General features: G+C 41.5%; 1 protein-coding gene across 2 annotated transcripts in view; it reads right to left on the reverse strand.

Moving 5' to 3' along the window:
- The window catches only part of CDH13 (cadherin 13), a gene marked incomplete at its 3' end in the record, with an annotated part of 437,223 nt that overhangs the window by 18,819 nt on the left and 396,410 nt on the right, over nucleotides 1-21,994 (reverse strand). Inside the window, exons 11-13 of one of the 2 annotated variants that reach the window (XM_084215472.1) lie at nucleotides 12,441-12,583; nucleotides 1,817-2,050; nucleotides 315-530 (exon numbers count right to left, since the gene is read on the reverse strand). In XM_084215472.1, the coding sequence (XP_084071598.1) occupies nucleotides 315-530; nucleotides 1,817-2,050; nucleotides 12,441-12,583 (593 nt within the window). Of the gene's footprint in view, nucleotides 1-291; nucleotides 531-1,816; nucleotides 2,051-12,440; nucleotides 12,584-21,994 lie in introns of those variants that run through there. The other variant, XM_084215471.1, reaches the window with a different exon arrangement.

Here is a 21,994-nt window from a genome sequence, read left to right on the forward strand (position 1 = left end):
AAATCTGCTGCTACAGCTGGTACTTCTCAGTTTATCATATGTTAGCTCTGATTCCCTTTGATTCCTCTTAGAATTATTGCTTCTATTTCTTAATTTGACAATCAGGCATCCACTTTTTAATTTTTTTTTCCATGAAAAATCCCCCTCCCCCCCACCTTTCTCACAGCTATTCCCTCATGGAAAAAAAACCCAAAATTCCATCATTATGATATCAATGTGTGAATTTAACTCCTCCCTTGGAGGGTTTTCTGATGCAGAGTACAAATGAGCAGAAAAACAACCCTTCTTTACTTAGAGCTCAGCAAAAGACTTACACAATAAACTGAGGAGTGAAAGGAGGATTAGGGTCAGGCTGATGTGGAGAGCATCAGTTGCACTGCAGTCCATTTTGGATTTCTTGCAGGTACACACTTGTAATCTCAGTTCTGTGGTGTTGGTCAGAGGAGGTTTTCCAGAATCTGTCACTGAGATGGGGATGTTGTAATTGGCCTTTTTCAGGTTCTGAAGCAGGATGACCTGGGCATGGGTATCTGCAAAGGATGAGGGGACAATTAACCAAATGCTCGTTGCTTGGGAGGGCAAAGGAATATGCAAGCAACATCAGACATGCCAGTTAGTCGTGGAAATCAGGAAGAAAATGAGAATACACTAAGAAAAATAACAAAATAATTGAATTGGAGGGAAGAGGCAGTCCTGAAATTCTTTCATGGGCTGAAATATAATTACAAACCTATTCCAAACCCCACCAAAAGAAGAACTTGCAAGAGCCCCTTTTATTTAAATGCATTATTTGGTGTACAAATTTTTGGCAGAGGTTGTCTGGGAAAGCTAATATACTAATGAAATGCATTTGGGGGCATGTCACCCCCAAAATGACAAGAAGAGATAATAAATTTACTTGCCAAAGGAAAAAATAACCCTTCTTGCTGGGAAGTACAGGGAAAACTGCTGAACCACTTCCTCAATTTCCCAGGGAAGGGAAGGGAAGGGAAGGGAAGGGAAGGGAAGGGAAGGGAAGGGAAGGGAAGGGAAGGGAAGGGAAGGGAAGGGAAGGGAAGGGAAGGGAAGGGAAGGGAAGGGAAGGGAAGGGAAGGGAAGGGAAGGGAAGGGAAGGGAAGGGAAGGGTTGGGTTTGATGTTTGGAGAACAGCCAAGAAAACAGCTCCTCCCCTTTGTCCTCCCGCCAGGTACAGCCATCACATCCATCTCTAGATTTTTCTAAGGCTATGGCATGAACGAAAAGATTGGAGAGTGGCAGAGAAAAATAATACATTCCAGAAAAGAAACAGGAATAACCTACATTAAGAAGAAATGTTGTATTTTGTGCCCACAATTTGACACACAAACCTTCTGCAATCTCATGATCCTCTTACCAATTGTGCAAGGTCCCAGTACATTGGGAGATTTTATTTGTGAAGAGTTTAAATACTTAAAATTAGGGAGTTTTTCAATTACATTGCTAAAGCCCATGCAAAACTTCCATGCTGTCCTATAGCAAAGCCTCGTGCACCTTGTGCAAAACAATTAAGTGCCATGACATACAGTAATCACAAAATTATCAGTTATTATAGCCCCTGGTTAGTGCAAAATAGAGGGAAGAAATTCAGCCAATACAAGAGATTCATACAAGAAGAGGAGTTTCAGAACTGGTGTCCCACAGGCAGCTGGTCCAGGGTAAAGCAGCAGCTTTAGGTAGATCCATCCTACAAAAGTTTCATGCAAAACCCCTCCTAAATTCCCCCAGTGCCTCAGGGGGAGTACCCTGGGGTGGAAAAGTGGGAGGAATAAACACACAGAAATCCATGTTACAGCCTTACTGTTAAGCCTGTTGATTCTCCACAACTTTTCTGGGCCGGATTGCTTGCTGAGCTCAAATTTGAATGGATCTGTGTTGGGATGAAGGTCTTTGTCTGATGCTCCTAGAACCACTACCCTGAGATCTTTTGCATCATCACAAACTTTTGCCAGTGTGGGATAAAGGGATGGGACATTGTCATTGACATCCTCCAAGGTGATGTGCAGAGTTCCTGTTCCCGTGGCAGGAGGGTTACCTAGAGGAAAAAAACAAACATCTGTTTATTAAATCACATTTCCATCAACTCTTGCTCCTATTTGCACCTGCAGGCTTGCAAAGGGAAATAATTTTTTATTGTTCTTACCTCTTTTATATGGAAATTATTGCTTAAAAAACCTGATGAGTCACTCTTGTAAATTCATTGCAGATTTTCGGAATGAAGCCTGTCTGATTCTCTACAGTACGGAAAATTATTCTAAGGAAACCTCTGGGAGAGGAATATTTTGAAGTTAAAATGAGAGTAGGACATGAATAGATATCTGGAACAGAATCTGTTCATCAGCACATACTGAGAGAAACATACTGGGAGCCATCCCCCAGATAGCTAGCAGAGTATTAAAGGAATGAAGAATAGGAGTGAGAGGAAAAGGAGGGAGGATCAGGTTCTGAGGAGGGTGCCCAGAAGCAGAACAGGAGCAGGTCATTCCTCCCAGCCCTGAGGCCACGGGCAGCTCTGTCAGCAGCGCTGAAACCTGTCAGGGCAGCTCTGGGAAATGAGATGGGTTATTTACCCTGTGCTCTCCAGCCTTCCAGAGTGATTTGCCAGCCTGACCCGAGAGCCGGCCGCAGAGGTGAGGGTGTTGTTTACTCACCACTACAAGGCTCTGTGCCAGGGCTGTGAGTGACAAACCAGCCCTGCTGGCACTGGGGCAGCTGGAGGAAGGCAGAGTTTGCCTGCTGGGAGCAGCACCTCATTTCTAGGGCTGACCCAGGAGCTGACAAGTGGAAATAACTTGCAGTCACTGCAGAGGTGAGCCAGCCGCACACCGCCTGCAGCCCGGCCGCTGCTTGCAGCTCCCTTTGGCAGCCTGGGAAAATCACCTCCAGGTTTTCTGAGAGCACTTTGGTCCTTTGTTGTGCCTGGCACTTAACAAGGGTCTCGTCTGAAATGCTGCACTCGTGGGTTGTTTATTCCTCTTTTATTTTTTTCTGGTTTAGCAAGGGAAGTGTGATCCCTGCCCTTCCCAGAGCAGGAACAGTCTCACAAGTTGTGAGTTCTACAGCACTCGACTAACAAGGTAAAAATGGAGTTGTACCTCTTTCTTTATAAGGTTTTTTAAGGATAAACTGCTTAATTAAGAAATTAAGAAAAACACCTAAATTATTTTTATTTTTAGCTACTTGTGACTCATAATGTGGACTTTTTTATTTAAATCATTTAAACCTATAAGGAAGAAGGTGAAAAAGAAGGTCAAGAAGGGCTAGTCTCTTTGAAAACTTCTATTTTGTTTTATACATATTACTATACTCTAAAACTTTAGGTTTTCTACTATATTACACACTTCTATTCAAACTACACACTCATGATAGTTCAATTATTTAATTTTAGAAGCTTTCTGTATGGCCTCAGGTGGAATGCAGTGTTCCCTTGGGGGTCAGCATCTGTGGGAACTCAGCACATCGCTGCGGATGTCCAGAACTACCGAGAGAACCCTTGGGGGGCCCGGAGGTCTTGGAATGTTGCCAGAAGAACTTGGTGGCTTGGCTTTGATCCCTTCTAGGGATGTGCCACCTGCATATGAGGATATGAGAATCACTGGGGTTTAAATGGTATAGAAATAGTATAATTACGGGGTAAAACACAGGTTTTAGGTTTTGGTACAGGGGGGTTATAGGGAGAAGATGGAGGAATTTGGGCCTGCCTCGTGGTTCTTCTTCCTTCTTCATGTCTTCCATTTTCTGTGTGATGCAGGTATTTTTGCATAGGTTCTTGGGGAAGGTACACTTGCTAATAAGGGTGATAAGTATTGGGGACAAAAGGTAAATATTATTTACATAGTTTTTGTTATAAAAAGACACAACTGCCCCGTGGGCGGTCAGAGTGCCTTTGGCTGCCTTGCTGGTCAGATCCCAGCTGGGCAGAGAGACAACTTTGTAGATAAGAAATAATGAACAACCTTGAGGACCAAACCTGAGAGTGCAGCCTCGTCCTTTGGAGCCCGATCTAGCGAACCATCCTGCGCGTGTCTGGGCACAGACAGACAGCAGCCGGCCCGGACAAACCTCCATCAGTACAGAAAGTCTAAAATTCTCAGTGAGCAGGGCTCCCACGTGAACCCTTCCCAGATGGATTCGGGGGCTGCAGTTAACCTGTGCAGCACAGGGCAGGGTGCCACAGCACTTCCAGCTCAGCCCTGCCAGAGGGGCCCTTCCTCACACCCCTGCCCACAGCAGCCCAACAACCCAGGCTTTTGAGAGGAAACTTACCCACAGCACACTTTAATAAACTGAATTATTGCTGTGCTGGGAGAGCATCCCAAGGCAGAAGCAAGTACCCCGTGGTCTGGATCTGATAAACTGCTGCCTGCAGCAGAATGCAATTAGTCCTTTCAATAACAAATGTTACTAATGGTGACACTTCATCTGTTTCCTGCCAGCAGAAATGCATCACAAAGGCAGAATGTTCATCCTTCTCCAGCCCTGCCCTCCTTTCTCATCTCACACTTTGTCATCAGAAGGGTTAGGCTTGAGTTCTTTTTAATGAAAAAGAAACTATTTTTCACTTTTTATTGGACTAATTGAATTTACAGAAAGACTCCCATACGTTTTTTGTTCTTGATATATTATTAAGTAAAGTCATACGGCAGAAAGGATGAAAAGACATTCTGGTATTTGAAATATGATCATAAAAGCCAGCCTTTCATGCACTTAATTAAACTGCTGTCTTTAATTTTGAATGCATTATTTCCACGCTGGACTGATAATGTCTTATGCACTGCCCTTCTTATCTTTCTCTGAAGTCAGTAATATTAAAATCTGCCTTTTGAAATGAAGAAGCCAACAGCTTTGTGGATGTCCTGCTATTTTGTCACACACAGATATGGCTGTGTCCTCCCTGCTGTGCAAGTGGTTCACTCTTTGTGTGGTTCAGGGGCTGGGCAAATATTACACACACACACAAAAAAAAGAGTGAAAGGAAATTGCTTCTGTCCGTTTCAATGACTTATTCTCTGCTTGGTTTATTGATAATGATTTAAACAAAAATCTTTCGTTGATTTATGAAGACCTCCAAAAGAAAAGCAAGCAAATGTCAGGGTCATAAACTGGAGCTTGTTAACACACGTCATAAAAATGTAACACGAAATGAATCAAGCAGAAATGGTCACAACTCATCCATGGGGAATATGTGACTTTCATAAATTTGATGGTATTATGTTGTTGAAATAATTCAAAATCCCCTGATCTCCAGACACCTTTGATTTTGAAAGGAAAGTTACCCATAGAATATTTTAATTCTGAAGTAAAACTGTTAATTTGCATTGTCAAACTTTGTGGCTGAGAGCAGAATTAATGAGCACAGCAAGACCTAAAGGGTCCAGCAGTCCTGGGGAGAAGCTTTTCCAAGGAGCTCTGATCCTATTTGCCACTGAGCAGAGCTGGCCATCCCTCCTGAGGATGAACACTTCAAATATTTGGGTGCCCTTAGAGCCCTTGGGGACAGAGAGAATTCCAAACTCCCAGGAGTGCCACATCTGGGAGCACACCATGGCAATCACAGGAGTGAAACAGCGTCACTGGTTTGTGTAACAGCTGCTGAAACAGAGGCTGAAGGAGGGAGAATTTCACAGTGAAACAAAGTGGAAACTTGGTGGTGAACTGAGTGTCCAATACAAGGGGCTGTTACCAGGAAATGTGGATTTTAAACTGGAATGACCACGTTGCTACCTCCAGTTGAAAAAAATTACTTTGAAAATAAATGTTATAGAAAAAGAGACTTTGTATACTCTTAATGCTTGACTGTTAATGAAATGCTGCACAGAATTATATCAGAATTATTGAAATCACACAAATTACCCACTGCTCCTTCAACAAGAACAGCGCTTCTCACGCTTTCTAGTGATGCTGCTCTGAGAATCTAAACACAAATTTCTGTCTCATCCCTCACTTCTTTCCCCTCCATATGCTGTTTTTCTGCTCAGGAAATCTGGGTGTGCTCTGTGCTTTGGCAGCAGTGCCCTCCTGCAGGCAGGGATCCCGTGCAGACATCCCGTGTCAGGGTGAGCTCCTGTCATGGTCCAGACAAAGCAAATGCAACCAGGAGAGGGGAGGACACCAAAATCTGGCTGTGCTGCTCACACACACAAAAAACCTGCCCTCCTCAAAGCCATGTGCTGATATTTTGTCCCTTATTCAAATTTCCTATGCATTTTCCATCTATACTAACATATAGACACTTTGTAAAATATACAAAATAAATATCTAAAATAAATATATTATTAAATATATATAAAACTATAAAAGAAAAATTATATATAATTTATTTATATAAAATACATGAAAATATATATAGTAAATATGTAAAAATATAGTAAATATAATATATAATCATATAAAATAAATATAATATATAAGTGTAATATGTAAAAGTAAATATAATATAAAATATAAGAATATAGGAAATATATATAAATTGATATGTAGTATATAGAAAATATACATAATATATAACTATCATATAAAAAATATATAATTTATATAGGAAATATATAAAATACATAATTTATATAGGAAAGATACAATATATTTATATAAAATACATAAAACAAAAATTATATAAAATATATATTATATAATATATAAAATATATTTTATATAGTATATCTACATAATGTATTTATATAAAATACATAAAATACAAAATATCTGTGTGTGCCACAATAGCAGGACATCCATAAATGCTGTTGGCTTCTTCCAAAGTTCCAACCCTTCATTCATCCCCTCAAATAAACCATGCAGCTCCTGGTTTTGAGTAATTACATTTCAGAAGAGCTCAGCTCTTTCAGCATATCCAATTGCTACTGACATATGCCATCCATCTTAAATACTGTTTTCAACATTCTCATTTCTTTTTCCAATCATGAGTCCATGATGACAAATTAAAACAATATTTTGTGTGCAATTCATATTTTACTGGAATTTAAAACGGCAAGAAAAGGATGAGTCTTCAATTTATTTTCTCTTCTCAATTAATACAGCAATTAAGATAAGGGGTATAAAACTGGCTTAATTGGGTTGCCATGGTAACTTATTGCCTGATTTCTTCAAAAATAGCGTGGTTTAGGTGGAATCAATCTATGGTAATTTAATTATGTGCATCATGGAGAGAGCAGACAGGTTAGATCCATGTCAGGAAAAGTTCTAATTGCACACTGCCACGCATCCCTTTGTTACCCCTGCTTTTCCCGGGTGCTGCGTGTTCCAGTTCATCACACACGGGACAGAATAATAAGTTTTCTTTCTAATGATTAGCAGTGCCAACCCCTGCACAATAAATGGGATTCAGGATTGCTTGGGTTCAGCTGCTCCTTGGAAACACAGGAAAAAGTGAGAACTGGACCCTGGTTCACCATTTCTTCATTTTGCTCAGGAAAAGTGAGACAGTGCCACAGCTCTCAAGTGCAGCTGGCCACAGCCAGAGAAGCAAAGTCCAAGATGCTTTTTGCTTAAACTGCCAGTGTAGCTCAAGGCAAAGCCTGAACTCACAACTAAAATGACTTTTAATGATATTTATTCTCTTTGCTTAATGCAGCTGAAGTTCTTGTAGTCCCAATTCTTGCCTCAGGAGCTCCCTGGGGACAGGAATGGCAGGAAGGAAGGTGGAATGGAGAATATTTCTGTTTAGGTGGGACCCCACTGGGGTGGCATCCAACCACCCCCAAAAAAGTGGAATCCAACTTCACTTTGCATTTAACCCAGCCAGCAAGATTAGTGTGTCATTATCTGTCAGCAGGTGACAAATAATGGACAACACAAACAATGGTTTTCCATGAGTTAAGCAACCAAAAATAACCAAAGATTTTGTTTTTAAAGAGATAGAAAAAGGCTACACAATGGGATATTAATTCCACAAAAAAGAGTGATTCTTTAATAAATAAGGTAAATCTGGGTAAAGGGAAATTATTATTCATTCCTCTAAAAGGAAATGGAGAAATGAATTTTATCTTTTAAAGATTTCACACATTTTCCAGGTATTTTTTTAGCTTCACCTCCAGCCACGGTTTCGTCCTCCCTTACTTTTTCTAGATTGTGACTCAAACTCTCAGAATACAGGTAAAATGGAAAAAAAAAGTCACCATTCCTGGAGAGTTTCTAGCATGGCTGAATGAGAAAAACATGCAGGTGTTCTGCTTTGTGATGCTCATCCCAAATTCAGAGAACAATGGGATCTGCAGGACGAACCACAGAGCACATTTGGAAGCTCTGTTCCACACAGGTTTCCCAAACCCAAATGATTTCTCCTCTCGTGGAATGAGCAAAATTCCTTTTGGCAGAAAAGCTCCCAACAATGCTGTGATGCTGCATAGGGTTCAGTGATTAGAGTGGTTGGCACTTTTGTTAATTGAATGAAACCTCTGATGTTTCCCAAGTTTGCATAAACCCGACTTTGCCCCATTATCAGCTCGTTCTCAGATTAAACGCAGTTCGTGCCACTTTAATGTGTTAACTCTGCTGCATGGCATTTCCTACCAGGGTTTAATTTCTTCTTTAATAGGCCAGAGACTCTGTGGTCACACAGGTCTTTAATAAAAAGTTTTCAAATCCTAAAGACACTACGTTGACCTTTTACTGAAATCAAATGTACTGAGAAAATTAGGATATTTCTTCCAAAAAGTCCTTTTTAAAGTGTAATGCACCCCCATAAAAGGTCAAAATTTATTATCTATAAATTAGCACTGTTTCCATCAAACTTGCTGTTGCACATTGTGTCAAGTGTGTTTGGGAAGATACAGGAACTGTTTGGATCAGGAATAACAAAATTCATACTTTACCACCTTCAGCTGCAGTTAATTTGATAATGCTGAGAAATAATATCATAAAGGTCAGAAAGAATCTCATAAGGAGCTAACTTATTTCCTGCAGTGGAGTGGCTCCAATTTCTATGCCCCTTTCATTGTTCCTGTCCTACTGATAAAGTGATATCCCAAAAAAAAAAAAAGATAAAGATGTGACAGGTTTATACAAAGAAGCAAAAAGCTCCAGGTTTTAGTTGTGGCAGAAATATCCAACACTTTACAGATTAAAAAAAAATGCCCTGGCACTTGCTCCCTGCACTGAAGTGTAATAACATGGAGTCAGATGGAAGTGGTGACAGATTCTCCACTGACATCAGCAAAAGGGGAGGGAAAAAAGAAAAAGGAAAAAGGAAAAAGGAAAAAGGAAAAAGGAAAAAGGAAAAAGGAAAAAGGAAAAAAGATCCTTGTGGGGTTTGTTTGCTGCTGTCTCCACTCCTCCCCCAGGACAGCACTTGAATGTAAGGTCATTTTATAAAGGGGTGAGCCTGGAACACAATGGACACCAGAACCTTTTCTGTAAGCATGTAAGTGCTATGAACTCTAATTATATTTGTATTTATGGTTTAGAATATGGCTCCTGCACTTTAGCAATGCCTAAGGCACAAGGGTTTGTATGATTTTGGAGTTATTCCCTATGAATTCTGTTAAAGATTATCACAGATCTCGCAGTGCCTGCTCTGCTGGGAGCTGCTCAGGGTGTCAGTTCCCACTGCCTGTACCTGAGCTCTCTGTGTTTCCAGGAAAGGGAAGGAAGCCTGTGGCAGCTCAGAGTTCCCCAGTGCCTGTGCCATCTCAGATCTGACTCAGAGATGAGCTGAGAGCGCAAAGGAAATAAAACCCTCCACTGAATGCTTTTGAAGAGAGAGTTTCTGCTAAAGCATTTCTTTTTTTCCTCTCCTCCCTTTTCACCACAAATCAGTTAGCCCAAGCAAATGACTTGCTCTATTGGAAATGCCTCTAAATTTTCACTTTATTACCCTATTTCATTTGGCAGTTCTTAATCCTGCTTTTGGCTGTCCTCTCACTGAGCAGTCCCAGGCATATTCACTGGCATTAGACAGGCTCCACTTATTAACCTGAAAGACAGGTCTGCAGCCATGGACAGTGCTGCTCTAAGGAGGTGCAGATGGTTATGTTCAATCTGATTTTTTTCCCCCCTTTTTAAGTTAACACAACCTTCTTTTAGAGTCCTGAAGTAATTCTGTATTCATTTCATATCATTTTCCCACAATTTGGTTTCTCATCTAGTGCAATATTTCAAGTTGGACATTAGCTCTGATGGCTGCAGAGATAAAGTGGCTCTCCCAGCAGTGCTAGATCACAGTGTCAGCCTAAAACAAGTTTGGGAACACTTCTCAGGGATGCTGTCAGTCCCAGCTGTCCCTGCAGGGGCAAGGCAGAGCCCCAGCCTGTCGAGATCAGCTCTAAAACTTCCTTGGCTGCTTTAGCCAGAGTTATTCATCCAGGCCAGCAGGAAATTTTCCCACTTCCCAGCCCATCTCTAAGTTGAATTTGCTCCCCAAGCTGCCTGGTAATTAATGCAGAGGTGATGCAGGGCACAAGGTTAATATCAGCTAATTAAGTTCTGCTGTTTATTCTCACTCCCACGTGTGGCAGGGCTGCTGGTGGCTGCAAAAGATCATTATTAACCCCTTAGCATGACAGTCCTGAGTGCACACGTGTGGTTTGTGATCATTGCATTCACAGGAGTCAATAATGCTGGGGAAGATGAGCTCCTGCACAAATAAACACAATTACAGGGGCTGCAATCAGGTGCTGCCTCAGAATCCCGAGTGAACAGGATTCCTTTGCTCTGCTGTTCAGCACAGCTTCCCCTTCTCTCATTTTTCCAGAATGGAGGAAAAAAAAACCAAAACACAAACTGAGAATTAAAAGCAGTGAAGTTCTGGGCTTAGAATAAATGAGCAAGGCCTAAGTTGCAGCATGAAGGTGTCCCCCAAAATCCACATGACTCAGGCTGGTTCTCACAGTCAGGAACACTCATCTCCTTTCTCCATCTATTCTCTGTGACAATATCTGACTTCACCTTTAAAACACAACTTTGTCCTTTGGGTAACCCCTCACTAATATCCCAAATTTTTACTCGCATTGTGAGATGACATTTCCCAGTGCACCTGATTTTGAGATGCCTTAAAAAAAGAAAAAAAAATCCAATAGCAAGCAAAAGACAGAAATAAGTTTAGCGCTATATTTTCCCCCAGAAATTTCCTAAGGAAAATATGTATATTAATATATAAGTAAATCATCTCCTCAGCAGAATTTTTTTCTGTTCTACTTAAGGTGATATTTTCTTTCTCCTGTCAGGCCCTGCAAATGTTCCCTGAGTCATGTTCTTGCAAAAATGTAGAATTACTCTCTTAAAAAGAGCATTTTACAATTCATCACCAGGGCTAAGCCAGCTGCAGCTGTGAAAAAGTGTTAGCATATTAACTGTTATATTACAGGTAAATCTTTTATTTATTTTGTGCCTTTAGCTCGGGAGATTTGGAATGTTCAGGATTTTCTCTTTCTTCCTCTGCTCCTGAGTCACTCCCTGGATTTTCCTCAGATAGCTTAATTTGGATTCTATTTGACAGGAGGAACTTTAGTACACACAATATGCAAAAATTGTTGCTTTTTAACAAGGAGTTTAGTTGTGTTTTTATTGTCACTGTCATTGTATTGAATAGATTATAATCCAGCATACAAAGGACGAGTTGTTATTGGTATTTAAGTGCCTCAGGCACGCTGACTGCTCAAATATTGTGAAGAAATTAACTCTGATTAGGATGATTTATTACATTTCCAAGAATGTTTCTAGACTAATTACACCTAACATTAAGACATCAGTGTAGGAATAAATCTGTAAGGTATAAAGCTAAATTAAAGCTGTTATAAATTTGAAGTTTCAAGTTAATTCCTCTTTCTTCTGGTTTCCAAAATGGTCTCTAATACATTTAAGTGGCCATGCAGAGAAGCGCTGCAGCACTGGTTAATTTTACAAGTGTGATCCTTGAGAAGGCTGAGCTGGAACAGAGGCTGGGCAGAGTTACAGAATAAAGCAGGGATTTGTGAAAAGCATCTCCTCCATGGATCCACCTGGGACAGCACAAGAGCCCAGCCAGGGCTGCACCCAAGATGAACCAAAATGGCCCCAAAATGAACCCAAGATGAACCAAAATGGTCCCAAAATGAACCCAAGATGAACCAAAATGGTCCCAAAATGCCCGGCCGGGCACGGGGTCTCTCCCTGGGATCAGCTCTGCTCCATTTGCACCTTGCAGTTCATTGTCCCATCCCAGCTTTAGCCCCTTCAATCCCACCCTGCTTGTTTTTCTCTCTCCAGCCCACGGGGTTTGTGCTCCTGGGCTGAGATTGGGGTCATTTGTCCTTGGTGCCCAGCTGGAGCAGGAATTGTTTTGTCTCCCTGCTCTGTGCACAGAGCTCAGCATCCCCTGATACGAAGCACAGAATGTGAAACATAGAAAAGCTAAACCTGAGGCATCATGTGCAGCTTTCAGAAGAGAGCATTTCAAGCAGACAATCCAGGATTTTCTCCCCAGGGTCACTCACCACTGTCGATGGCCAGGAACAGAGCAGTGTAGACGTTGTTGTGCACAAAGGGAGATTCCCTGTCCAGCACTGCCGTGGTGCCAACGGTGCCGTTGGTGGGGTTGATTTCCAGCCACCCTGCTGGGTCCTTGTACACTGAATACCTGAACAAAAGTGCAGAAGTTGTTAGCAAATTATAGATCTGAACATCAAACAAATGCTTTGCTGCAAAGGAATCTGTCTGGGCACTCAGTGGCTTCTGCAGTGGATCTCTTCATGTTGCAAAAGCACAATTTAAGCTCGTGCCTTGCCTTAGAGACAGTTCAGTGTTGTTAGAAGTTTGAGTCACTTCCTTTGGATATATATATGTCCCAAAGTTTAGCAGAGAAATCGATATTTAGGACATTATTTAGGACCTGTTTCCTGCTGCTGTGTGATACAGCCAGAGCCCTTCCAACAGCCTCTGCACCCACATTGACCTCCTGAATCCCAGACCTCCTTTTTCCACACTCAAAATTCCAGTTGGACCAGGAGCTGGATTTTTAATTGACATTTGAGTGGTTTTAATTTCTTTTTTCTTACCATTAGTTATTTTGGGTGAGCTGGAAATGTTCTAAATTGTGGGGAGTGGTGGCAAAAAGAGTCAGTGGTTACTCCCAGCCCTGTTTGCACACTCTTGTTCTGCACTCTGGGATCTGGAGCTTCCTCCTCCTGCTGATTAAATTCAGCCACATCCACATGGCCTCAGTCACAGTTTGGGAATGCTGTCTCCAAGATGCCTCAATATGAAATTCCCTGGTGTGCTTTATTTCCCTTTAATCAGCACAAATATTCAGGCCCCAAAACTGGAAATGTTTAGAGAGATTGTGGAGTTTACACACCAGGAACTTCCCTGAACTTGAGTGAAGCAACAAATAGGAGAATGTTCATGATTAGGGCCTAATTCTATACTCAGTTAAATATAATAAGTAAAGAACAACCCAGAGCTGAATTAGCTGGTACCAATTCCCTCTCCAATTAAATGTGTTAATATTTTAAACCAAAACTCCAATCATATAATCAATACCTGGGATAATAACCTGTTTATCTTTTCTGCAGTGAATTGTATAGGTCATAAACCACCATATAACCTTTTATAGACATTTTCAATTGCCAGTAATTGACATGGAACCTGTTATTATTTAATGAGTCTGTGCCAAGGCAGTGCCTCACAGTGGCATTCACCTGGAAGTGAATTCATCTGAAAGTCCTGTGTGGTAATGTTGCAACAGAAAAATTAAAGAGTATCATTGCAAATATGAGGGAATAAACAAAAACAAGACATTATTGAGGGGGTAAAAAAAAGTAAAATGAAATAAAATTCCAGCCTCTAACAAACTGCTGACAGACAGCCCTGCCCATGCTGCTCCTTTTCACCACAACTTTGCTTCAGGCTTGGAAAATGAAATTTCCTGGGGGCTGCTGAGCCTGGCTGCGGTGCACAGGAATATTCAGGTGCTCAAGAAGCCAGAGTGAGCATCACAACTTCAGCATATACATCCAGGAAAAATTACATATCTTTATGAGCCCTTATGATGTTAAAATAAGTTAAAGAGCAGATCTGGCAACCAGAAACTTTTGGAATTTATGCAGAAAAAGAGATAAATAGGGAAAATAGTTGGCTTATATATGCTGGCAAAAAAAGGAACTCAAGAGTTTCACCACTGGCTTCCCCAGGAGCAGAAATTATCCCCTAGGGAATATGTGGGGAAGAATCAAAGGAGAGCATTAGTGCACAGTGAGGTGTTCCATCAACCCAACACGTCCTTCCTCTTAATAGCCATTTAAACATTAATCAATACCTCAGCTTTATCTCCCACAAAAATGAGTGCCTGGAACAGCAACAGTGCAGATCATTTCATTTCACTTCTTTGTTTCTTCTTTTATTGTTGTTTTTATAACTTTGCAACAAAGGTATGCACAAAAATATGGAACAAGGGCAGCCTAAACAATTCCTAGTCTATTGTAAAACTGCAAATTCTCAATTAACCCCGAAACCATTTCAGAAGATTCAACACTTCTAAAGTAATGAGAATGTAAAATGGATTGTATTATCTTCCCTGATTGCTCTACAAAGCACTGTTGGCTGTGCAAATAAAAACCTGGATTGTATAACCTGGGATTTGGCACAGGATATTGTAAAAGTAGCACTTTGTCTTTCCCACCACATTTTTACTTATTGTAAGGGCATATTGCAGTACATTTGATTGCTTTTTGCTCCATTTTTTGAGGGCTCTGCTAGCAAAGGTTTAGAATCATAAAAACCATGATAAAAATAAAAGTTTTGAATGCAAAGATTCGCTTCCCACATTTGACTTTGGTGGGATCTGATTGCTCAGCAGCTTTTAAAATCAGACTATTTTTAGGTGGTTAAAGATGAGCTTTCCTACATGTACCTGCTGCATCTTCAGTCCTGAGCACAGTGATACATCAGATGTGCACAGAGTTGTTCTCTCTGCTGTGCCAATTACTCCTTGGTTTGGCCTTATTCTGCTTTGCAGCAGGGCAATCTAGTGCTGCTCATGGAGATTATTTCATTGTGGATTTGCTTTTAATTTTAAACTGTGCCAACAGCTCCCAGCTCCCAAGGGCTTGTGTGACAAGAGGGAAGGGAAAGTGGGTGAAAAATAAAACATATTCTGACTGTGACCTCCTTGCTCTGGGTTCACACCTGGTGTTGTCTAAGCCAGGTATTGCAAAGAGAGCAGCAAAAGCAGCTCCCCCAGACTGGAAATTTGTCTGCTCCAATGTTTGAGTCCACACCTTAAACACAGACCTGCAAAGAGACACAAAGAGGTTCTGGATGCAGAGCACAAAGCAAAATTTGCACTTGGTGCAGAACTACAATAGAGAAGCAGATACATGGAAATGATTTAAAATTTATAAATGGCATTACATCAAGGCTGGTTGAAAAATCATGAGGCACTACCCCTGGGAAAAGTTCAGAGTTTTTTGGGAGAGACTGGTGCAGCAATTACAGCACAAATCTCCACACCCAGGGAAGCAGTGGTGCTTCTCAGAGAAAGATAAAAAACCCTCCAAAATATAAGTGCAACATTAAAAATCTGGATGAAAACTCCATTGTGCTCTACATAGGGATGACATAATGCAGAGTTTTAGAGATCAGCCTGCTTCCCATGGAGCTCCCTCTTCTCCACTGAGCTCTCATTACCTTTTGCCTGCACTAATTAGGGCAGCATATGGCACCAGGAAGAGCAGAAAGGGAACCTTATTGCAGCACAGCAATTCTCCAGCTGAACCACACTCCACACTCATTACTGGGGACACACTGCCATTTTTCTGCTTTTTGGCCATGAGATAACAACGGTGTTCCTGCTCCCAGGCTGGGTTATGAGCTTTGGGAAGGGCAAAAAGCAGATATATATATAAATAAATATGTACATTCCAAGGCTGGGAATGTACATAAATATTTGTGTATGTATTTATATATGCACACACATATATATCTGTACATTCCCAGCCTTGCACAGCTGGGTCTCAAATTCCTATCCCATGTGAAATGAAAAATAACAATTCTCTAATGTATATTATAGTAATGTCACTATACTGATATTTGATTTTGTAAAGATCATTTTGCTACAGCTTCCAAGATTGTGTTGTTTTGGGGTTTTTTTGTTTGCTTGTTTTGGGTTTTTGTTGTTTTATTTTTCAGGTTTTTTGTTGGGGTTGTTTTTCTTGGGGTTTTGTTTGTTTTCTTTTTTTGTTTTTTTTTTTTTGTTTTTTTTTTTAATTTAAAAATGTTTGTGGCATTAAAGCCATTGGAAGAATGTTGTTGGAGCAGTTGTGGGCTTTCATTTTCCAAGGCCAGGTTGGATGGGGTTTGGAGCATCCTGCTCTAGTGGGTGACATCCTTACCCATGGCAGGGGGGTTGGCACGAGATGATCTTTAAGGGCTCTCCCAACCTAAACCATTCTGGGATTCACTTTTTTCCAGATACTGAAAAACAATGTGGTTTGATTAGATGTATTAATTACGAGGTGCAGGTGAATAAAGAGGTTTGGATTCCATTTTTTCCTCAGATATAAAGCCACTGCCTTAAGATCTGCTGCTGCAGCCCCTAAAGACAAGGTGGTTCAGGGCAGTAACTCCTGGTCCTTGTGACAAAGCCTGTCCTAGCAGCACTAGGGGGGCGTTATTTGGGATATCTGAATTTATCTCCATTATAGGAAAAGGACTAAAAGGCAACAAGAGGATTTCATATCAAGGGGAGAGGGGGAAATGCACAAATGTTTTACCACACAACGTTACTGAGACAAAATATGAGCACTTACACATCTCAACAACTACAGGCCAGGTTGTAAGAGAAATGCTGAAGGGAGCAGGATGACCCCCTAAAGGGATTTTCCAGACCTGCTCCTGTCAGCTGTAAATGTGTTCATGCTGATTTCTGATCCCCAAGGCCTTCAGAGCTCTCTGGATATCTCACTTTGGGATTCCACAGGATCCCAGAGTGCTTGAGGCTGGAAGGAACCCCTGGAGATCATCACTGACAGTTTTCAAGACCTTTTGTGAATTTTAAACCTCACTGGGTCTGGCCTAAACCCTGGCCTAAACCCACTCCTTGTCACCACGCTCTGTTAACACAGAGCTAACCCAGAAGGTGCTGTTAAAAAGTCAGGAAAATAAATATAAACCATCCTCTGCTTGTGCTTTCCAGTGCTCATCTTTGATTTACACACTCCAGCTACCAAGCTAAGCCTAGGCAGGCTTCTTTACCATTAAATGAACAGATTTGAATTTGGATTTAAATGCATTAAAAGTGTGGCTCGATGCTACATGAGCAGCAGGCTGTGAAAAACCTCCTGCAGGGCTCTCCTGCAGGGATTCGGACGTGCTCAAGTTATTTTGGCTGGATTCTTTTAAAAAACCAAAAATTAAAAATGTAAAAAAGCAAATTTAACTGAAATCAATACTATTATTAATCAGAATAAACATATCATTAAGGAAATCTAAAACCTTTCCTGGAAACACTGTTGAGGAAGGTGTTAGATGCAATTTTAAACTCACTGAAGATTGAGGATTTATGCAAGAACCATTTTTTAGCTTTGTGGAACACATTTATGGCCTTGCAGTATTTTCACAGGCTGAAAATGTCAACCTAGAGTACAATTTAAAAAAAATAAAATTAAACCCCCCCATCACTGTTGTGCCACAAGTGACTCTGTGCATTTTTGGTCACTGGAAATGCAAGTTCCACTGATAACCTGGGCACATCCCAGGGTGGATCCATCAGCTCTGCACATGGGCACCACAGCTTTGGCAGGAACTCCCTGCTGCAGCTTTTCCTGGGTGATGCCAGAGTGTTCCTCCAATTCCTGGGAGTTTATGCCCAGATTTAACCTTGCAGATGTTTTATGCTGATCTGTTGGAACCCTGGTTAATGAGAATTGTAGAATTTTAGACTTTCTGTGCTGCCAGGCACTGACCCCCAAGAGAACACTGCATTGACCTGAGGCCCTGGAGAAGCTTCCAAAATTGAATTATAAAACTGGGATTGTGGGTGTGGAGTTTGAGAAGAAGTGTGTGATATCACAGGGTGGAAAACTTAGAGTTTAAGGGTTTAGAATATAATAATAGATATAAAGCAAGATGGAGGGTTTAGGGTGGAGGCTGCTTCTTTTTCTTCAGCTTCTTTTCCATGGGTTTGGGTGGTTTTGTGCAATTGGATAAAAAAGTCCCCATTGTGGGCCACAGGTAGTTAGTTATTAAGTTAAAAGTAAAAATAATTGAGGTGTCATTTCTCAATTAGACAGTTTATCCTTTAAAGGCCTTGGAGAGAGAGACAGGGCTCCATTTTCAGTTTGTGAGAGTGAAGTGCTGCAGAACTCAGGGTGTGTGAGACTGTGACAGAGATAAGAACTAACAAATATCAGAGTCCCAACAAGAAATACCATCTCACATAGGACAAAAAGAAGTAAAGACCCAGCATTAATCCTGTCTGAAGAGGGGGCAGAGCTGCAGTGCCAGCCTGCTCCTGACCTCAGAGATTTGGCCCTGGAGGAGGTTGCTGGTCCCAAGGGAAGGGTTTGCAGGCTGTGCCTCCCTGCAGGCAGGGTTTGCTCCTGTTGGCCTCTGCAGAAAACCATGCACCCATCTTCCCCGTGTGAGCTGAAAGATTCTTCATCTCAGCTGTGTTTTGTTTGTCACATCAGGGATTTAACAGGCTGGCTTTCATCACAATCCTCAATCTCCAATGATACCATCAAAACGGAATGAAAAATCAGATGAAATTCAGTTTGCAGTCCCCTGCCACTGAGAAATGTCAAATGAGAAAATGGTTGGCTAATTAGTTATTTGTGTGGAGAAATAATGGTGTAAACCCCCTGGTAAACACCAAGAAAGTAACAGGAGAGTCATTGCAACTCGAATGATAAAATAAATCCAATCTCAAACCTACAACAATTAATCAAATCAAAATAATAAAACTGTATTAATGATGTGGTTAAATAAAATGTTCTGGAAATGAAAATATTTTTCATTATTATTGTACAGTCTTTCAAACATTTCTCTGTGCTGAAACCTAATTTTCTCTTTTTCTTTCCTTTGGGGCAAAAAACCCTCTAGAAGCTGAGGTGTAAAAAAAAAAAAAAAGGTAAAAAATCCACAAACTCATTTATGTATGTTTTAATCAGAAGTGATTAGGGCTATGGTTAAATGAAGCCAGAGGCCATAACTATCAGAATTATTCCTAAAGCTAAGGAATAATACACCATATCTGGGACTAGCACACTGGTATAATCAGGTTGTTACTGTTAGAATAATTGTCAACACATGCAAATCAGTAAAAGTTTTCTCATTGTAGCAATTGTGCCTCAAAAGCTAATCAGCATCAGATGAGCTTCAGGGTCTTTTACAAACTACCCAGAGAAGGATTTTGGCAGCAAAACTCTATCAAAGTTTCTGCACATGCCTGTTTTTTGTGCCTCTGCTCCCACTGCAAATCCATTTGCTGCTCTCACTGTCCAAGAACTGCCCTGGTAGCTCCTGAAAAACTGGGAAATTTTTAAAAGAGCCCAGCAGATCAGCAGTGAAATGTCAGTATTGAACACAGCTGGAAACCAGCACATTTTCCAGCTTCTCCAGTTCTTTTTTTCCCCTAAGGGATGGCAGAAAGGAGGTTGGAAGTGGCTCAGGCTGGGCAGTTTTAATCTATCTGATCAATAGAGCTCTGCTGGACTGTGGCTGCTCCCAGGCAAGGATTGCTCTGGCAGCTTCCAGGGAGCCCCAGCTGTGCCCTGGCTGATACCAAAGTCCCACAGGAACCCCTGGCCTGGAAACAGCTCCCAGAACAGCTCCCAGAAGGGCAGGGCAGGGCAGGGGAGGGCAGGGCAGGGCAGGGGAGGGCAGGGCAGGGCACCATCCCCATCCTGAGCCTGCAGTCAAACATGGATCCAAACAGATCCAAGTATGCACCCAAACACATCCCAGCCCCGGCCGCCGCTGAGCCCGGGGCTCATCTCTTCAAAAAAGGAGGGAATCTGTTCCTGCAAATGAATTTCCAGGAGGGAAGGGTAACAAAAGAGCCAAGCAATCATTTCAGCAGGGGTTGTGTCTGTGCCAAGCCTGCACAGCAGAGATGCCCCAGAGCAGAGGGAGGGCAGCACGCAGCCCTGGGCACCCCCAGCTGCCCCCTGCACGCTCACTTGTCCCTTTTGGTGCCTTTTCTCATCAGGGCTTTACAAGGAATTCCAGCCCAGTATAAATCTGGAGGATGCTGGATATCCCAGCAATGGGGAAAAACGCCTTGGCACTGTGAAAATAATGAATAATAAAGGCTAGGACTGTCACAGGCCTTTCTCCCAGGACCAGGAAATATCAAGGGGGACATTTTGGGAATTAGCTCCTGGAGATTTAGCAGAATTTCTTCCTTTGGTACTAAACATGAACAAAATTTTCTGGTAATGACAGACAGTTAGGAAGGAAAAAATGTTCATAACTGACACAAACAGAAGAGACACAAACAGTGTGATCCCTGGGGATCCCTGGCTACTCCCAAGGCACTCAGAGTTATTAACAGCAGGACTTTTCTCCATCCTACCCCTCACTACATGAAGCAGTTTTTATTTCTACAATGCTAGAGGAAATCCTAGAATGGCTGGGGTTGAAAGTAATGAATATTTTCACTTGCATTTTCTTAGCCTAGCAACAAACCCAAAAAGATTAAAAAAAAAGGGGGGGGGGTAGTCTAAGAAAGGACAAAATTTACCACACAATAAATTGGTTGTGCAAGAAGTGAAAATTCAGAAAGAAAATTCAGAAAGAAAATCTGTGAAGGAGCTGATGGTGCCAGCAAAGCAGTGGCAGTATTTTCCTGTGCTGCCAGAGCTGGGGCATTCCCCAGCTGGCTGAACTTGCCCAGGGCTCATTCCTGACTCTCAGCTATTCCCAAGGCAGAGCATGGAGATGATGGGACAGAAATAATGTTCTGCTGACTCCAGAGAGCCTCTGAGTTTCTTGGCAGGTTGAGGGCTGGCAGGAGAAGCAGCTCCTTCCCTCTGCTGTGAGCACACAGCTCAGTGCCCAGCTTGGTTAAACTTGGGTGGGACAGCCAGGATCAAATGTGCTGCTGCTGCAGGGCTCCCTCCAGACACTCATTCTGGATGCTCATCTGATTAGAAGTGTGTTCTCATGGGTTTGACAGGCAGAATCTTGAGTGGCAAGTCTGGAATCCAGACTGCACTGAAAGAAAAGAGAAGGCTGATCCTGGGAGCTGAGCTGAACCTGACCCAGGCAAAACTTGGATGTGATAGCACACCTTGCTCCAACACTCAGGACAGAAAGAGGTCATGTGTTTTTTGTACAGTTCAATGAAATTGGTCAAATAAAACTCAAATAGGAGGTTTTCCTTTATTACCAAATGAATGAAAGAGAATTAATTAAGTTTTTTTCTGTAAGAATTACACCCATGAAGTACATAGTGTATTTGAAAGAACCCCAAAATCTTAATTTAAAACTTGCTATTAGTCAGGACTAAATGGGCTTTTTCTTCACATTATCAGATGGTAATATCATTTTTCTTTGGATATTATGTACTCACATTATTAACCATGTTACTGAATCTCTCACCTCCCCTTTGCCTTTCTTGTTATTGATGTTAAAAGGCTGGAAAGTGTTTTTTCTTGAGGGGTATTAATTTTATTTTCTGCTTGATATCCATTGCATTCAGTGCACACAAATACAGTGCTCTGGGAATGGAATGTATTTAATCTCCTAAGATTCTATCATGCCCTAGTTACTTCATGGTGTTTAACCCTGGGTTGGATACCCAGGAGTTAAATTTCTCCCACCCTTTTCCCTCGTCTTTTGGGATCTGAATGTTTTGCCAGACACTTCAATGCAGGTCCAGAGCATCATTGTGAGGTGAATTTTAATGTTGCAATTTGACAGACAAAAAACCTGGAAGCCTCAAAACCTGTAAAACTAAAAAGATCTGGGTTTTTCTCCCCCTCTGAAACGACAGAAGCTCTAATGAAAAGACTCACCTGGCTGCACAAAGAAGGACTTGTTCAAAAGC

This window comes from Fringilla coelebs (assembly GCF_963513975.1).
Source record: "Fringilla coelebs genome assembly, chromosome: 14".
Classification (NCBI taxonomy): Eukaryota; Metazoa; Chordata; class Aves; order Passeriformes; family Fringillidae; genus Fringilla; species Fringilla coelebs.